Source organism: Gavialis gangeticus, unplaced genomic scaffold (genome assembly GCF_001723915.1).
Source record: "Gavialis gangeticus isolate Ggan-Ray unplaced genomic scaffold, GavGan_comp1, whole genome shotgun sequence".
NCBI classification, from domain to species: Eukaryota; Metazoa; Chordata; order Crocodylia; family Gavialidae; genus Gavialis; species Gavialis gangeticus.
In genome coordinates, this window is record NW_017729024.1 from 62,498,092 (window position 1) to 62,501,971 (window position 3,880).

Genomic DNA, 3,880 nt, shown 5'->3' on the forward strand with positions numbered 1-3,880 from the left:
CTGCTCAGGTCCCTTCCGACCCTACTAACTATGAAACAATAGTTTAACTGCTGCAGGAAAACATTGCTATTAGTAGTGATGTGGAAAAACATCTGTTTAGAGGAAAAGTGTTTGGCCAGTAGAAGGCTTTGCTGATGTTTTACAGGTTGGTAGTCTAATAACCCTGGATGGCTTTAAAAACATCTGTGGAGGCAAAACACAGAAGAGGGAAATGACAAGCCAAGGTCATGCAGGAAGTGACAGAGCCAGTGACTGAACTCAGACCCCTGAAGCCTTAGTCCAGAGCCTTCACTGCAAGAGCTGACCCCAGATTAAGCAGCATGAAACTGGCTCTGGACGGAAAATAAGTCACTATTGGATAATTTTATGTTTAACTGCCAGAAGTTGGAAGACTGCTGAAACACCCAAGAGCAGAACATAGCTGAGCAGGCTGTCTCAGTGCAGGAAGGGAACTCAGCCTGGGAATGCTGCATGGTAAACAGGCACATTATGTAAATGTAAGTTACACAGATCCTTTTCTTTCCTGTGTCCTTGTGACATGGTATTTAGTAGATTTCACAGTCATTGGAATCTGACAGGGCTGTGCTGAGAGCTGCTGTGATCTCAAACTTGTGATCTCTGGACTGTCAACCATGTGACTTCGCACCCATGCCACCCCAGCCCCCATCTACACAGATTTAAAAAAATCTCAGCTGGAACCAAAAGGAAGGATAAGCAGCAGCACAAAGCTGTACAGCCTATTTGAAGGTCCCTGAAAGAAGGCTGAAGCAAGCAGGCAACCCAAAGTAGTATGTTACTTTCTTCTTGAAACAAGCACTTCCTTTTTCAGCAGGATGGAAAAGGGAGACATGCACTAGGACAGAGGTGACTTTGTAAAATCCAGAGCCCTGCTCCTCACTTCCTGTCTATCCTGCAGCCAGCCAGACTCAGGCTGGAAAGGAAATCTATGTTGGAGCTCCCACCCTGTGGAGGTTAGGATCACATGCAGCCCAACTGGCCCAAAAAGTCACCGTGTATACATTTCCACCACTGGCACTGGCCCAAAGTCTGTGATGGCTCCAGCCCCAATCTGACCTGGCAGCAACCAACTAGCACCATGGCAAAACGACCCTTGATGCACATGGCTGGAGAAGGGCCAGACCCTGGTGACCAGCTAGAATTTCCTTTTCCCTGGATGTGGCTGCTGGATCCCTGAAGCAAAGAATCACCTTGCCTGTCCCAGCCCTATTGCAGTGAGCAGAGGGGAAAATAAAGCAGTTTCTTCGGGAGTACAGATATGGCAGGGTGGGGATGAATTCACAGGCCTATGATCCATCCATCCTCACATGACGACTACAGATCTACTCAGATTATGGTTTCATGAATGTAATGGAAATTGTGAAATCAGGCAATGTCTGCAAAATCCGCAGGAAAAAAAATTTACTAGAAGTAAAAAATGCTGGCTCCCCAGTGGGAGCCACCAGTCCTTGCGGCCACTATGGCTACCAGCTGTAGTGCTGGGAATGCACATACTCATTTCCCAATGGAAATACTTCTATGCCATTCAGTAAATGAATGAAGGACACATGACAGAAGGCTGCAAACTACAACATATAGTATCCTAAACAGTACACAAGTATCCTAAATGTGCAAGAAGCCCTTCTGCTCACTCCAGCTCCTGCCACCAGAGCCCAGGTCCAACTCACAGGCCCCTCCTCCATTCAAGCGGACAGGAATTCTCAGCTTGTCTCTGCAGTGGCACAGGGAGAGCCAGGGATTGTCAATTGTTGGATCAGTGATTTGGCACTCCAGTTAACTCAGGGCAGAGATTTCCACCTCTTTTCTAGCCCAGGCTTACCTATTCAGCAGTGTGGAGTGAGTGTGTTCCACTTTCTTCTGTTGGAGCTGCACTAGTTTATGGCTAAATATCCATTAAAACAGAAAGAAAAATTTGTACTGTATCTCAGATGTTTACAATGTTAAGATCCAGACTCAAGTGTCTCTACTACTAAATATGCAACTATTCGTACAAAATAGAGCAACCCCCAACATGAGAGATTCAAAAAGCACCATTTGAAATAGCGTTGTGGCCAGGATTCTTACTTGGCATACATGCAGCCTGAGTTCAGGTACCACATGGCCTGAATCAAGCAGAGCAGGGACTAGAACAGGGTGCCCTACATCTCAGCTGAGTACCTAAGCCACTGGCTATTCTTGGTGCAATGTCTCCTGATTTTCAAAAGATCTCTTTCATCTCAATGCAGACTAGGACATTTTTCAAAATTGTAAATTTTTTTCTTGAACTGGTAAAGCTGTTGTCCATGCAGATCAAGCCCTGTTTCCTAAGCAGCTGTAGCTGAAGTTCCCCAGTTTAAATTTCTGCTGCTTGCTGTCCAATAGAGACAGTGGAGGGTCCTGGAGGATACAAGACCCATCCCTCCCACAGGCCTTCACTGTGGAGGAACAGAGGGGATTGTATACATGTGGAGGGGTTTGCATGGGGGGCTGCATTATGAAATGCAGGTCCTGTGACTTGGAAATCAGATGTTACCTATATGAAAACCATGTTAACTGTATAAGCAGCAATGAAAAAAAGAAATTTGAGTAACAGCACCAAGCATAATAACTGAAAATATTTTATTTGACATGAATATCAAAGTAGGAATCTCAACTTTTACATTTGTAAATAATACAGGTGACAAAAGTGCAAAGTAAGACATGCTGAAAACATCTATGCCATTCAGTAAATGCATGAAGGACATGTGATACAAGGTTGCAAACTACAACATGCGATATCCTAAACAGTACACAATTATCCTGAAGAAATTAGGCAACCATATTTTGTTTCATGGTGTTCTCTAACTTCTGACTCTTTTTACATAAGACTGTTTTGTGCATTGCTAAGGGCATTGGGATGGGGAACCACCACAAGGTAAAATTCAGTCAATATTCACTTCTGAGTGATGTGCATGTTTATACGTAAGGCCCCTGAAAACCCCAGAGAGAGAACAGTGACTGGACTTCATGGACTGCTCATGTCAAGAAGAAATTTCACAGTTTGAGAGGTGAACTCAGAAAAGGGAAATCCTGACTGAGGATGAAAAGATTTAAGTAAATCTCTCAGAAAGGAGAAAAGGTTTTGTCTAATGTACCCCCCCCATCCCGGCTTTTCTCGTATGCTTTTAAAATGTCGGTCTGAAGCAACTTTAAAGTGTAGCTGTAAGACACTTTTCTTTTGGTTCAAGGTTGCCATGCCCCCCTTTCTTTTAAGGCACATTTGTAGAAATCTTTGAGGCTGACAGCCAGAAGTTACCATTTACATGGCATTCAGTTACTTGAGCTTTTTATTTTTAAAGAGAACTTTTTTTTTCTGTAGAAAGTTTTCCTGATCTTCACAGAGCGATAAAGGCAAAAAAAGGTCAAGTGCAATACATAGCATCTTTGCATAGTTTGTGCAGAGGAAGAACTGACAGTATTTGCAGGCTCAGATGTTCACGCATTACTACCTGCTGAGGGTAAAGGCAGCACATTAGTGAACAAAGTCACTTCATGGTCGCTGTTGAGTCCTTGTGATGTTTAAGAGCCTACGTATAATTTGGTGCCTACATGCTGCTGAGAATGAGCGAGGGTGTTGTGGGAGCCTCACTCTGAGCACCTTTGACAAACTCAGTCTGCTAATATGAGTTGTTGCACATGCCTGAGTTTTGCAGGGAGAGAATTCACCCAGTTCCTGGAGCAGAGCCAAGTCATGTGCTACCAAGCATGTGTCTGCCAGAATTATTCTCTGTATCATTTTCAAGTTCAAGTATTTGTAAGCTGGGCTGCTTAGCACTGGTCCTGCAAAAAGGTACGTGCAGGTGGGTGGGCAGGCAGTCACCGGAGTCCCATGGAAACCTGTGGG

General features: G+C 44.3%; 1 protein-coding gene across 1 annotated transcript in view; it reads left to right on the forward strand.

Moving 5' to 3' along the window:
- LOC109298076 overlaps positions 1–1,494 on the forward strand; it is a 2,639-nt gene extending 1,145 nt beyond the window's left edge. The window contains exon 3 of the mRNA XM_019518211.1: positions 1,339–1,494. Within this exon, the coding sequence (XP_019373756.1) occupies positions 1,339–1,494 (156 nt within the window). The remainder of the gene's footprint in view (positions 1–1,338) is intronic.
- Positions 1,495–3,880: the final 2,386 nt, after the last annotated feature.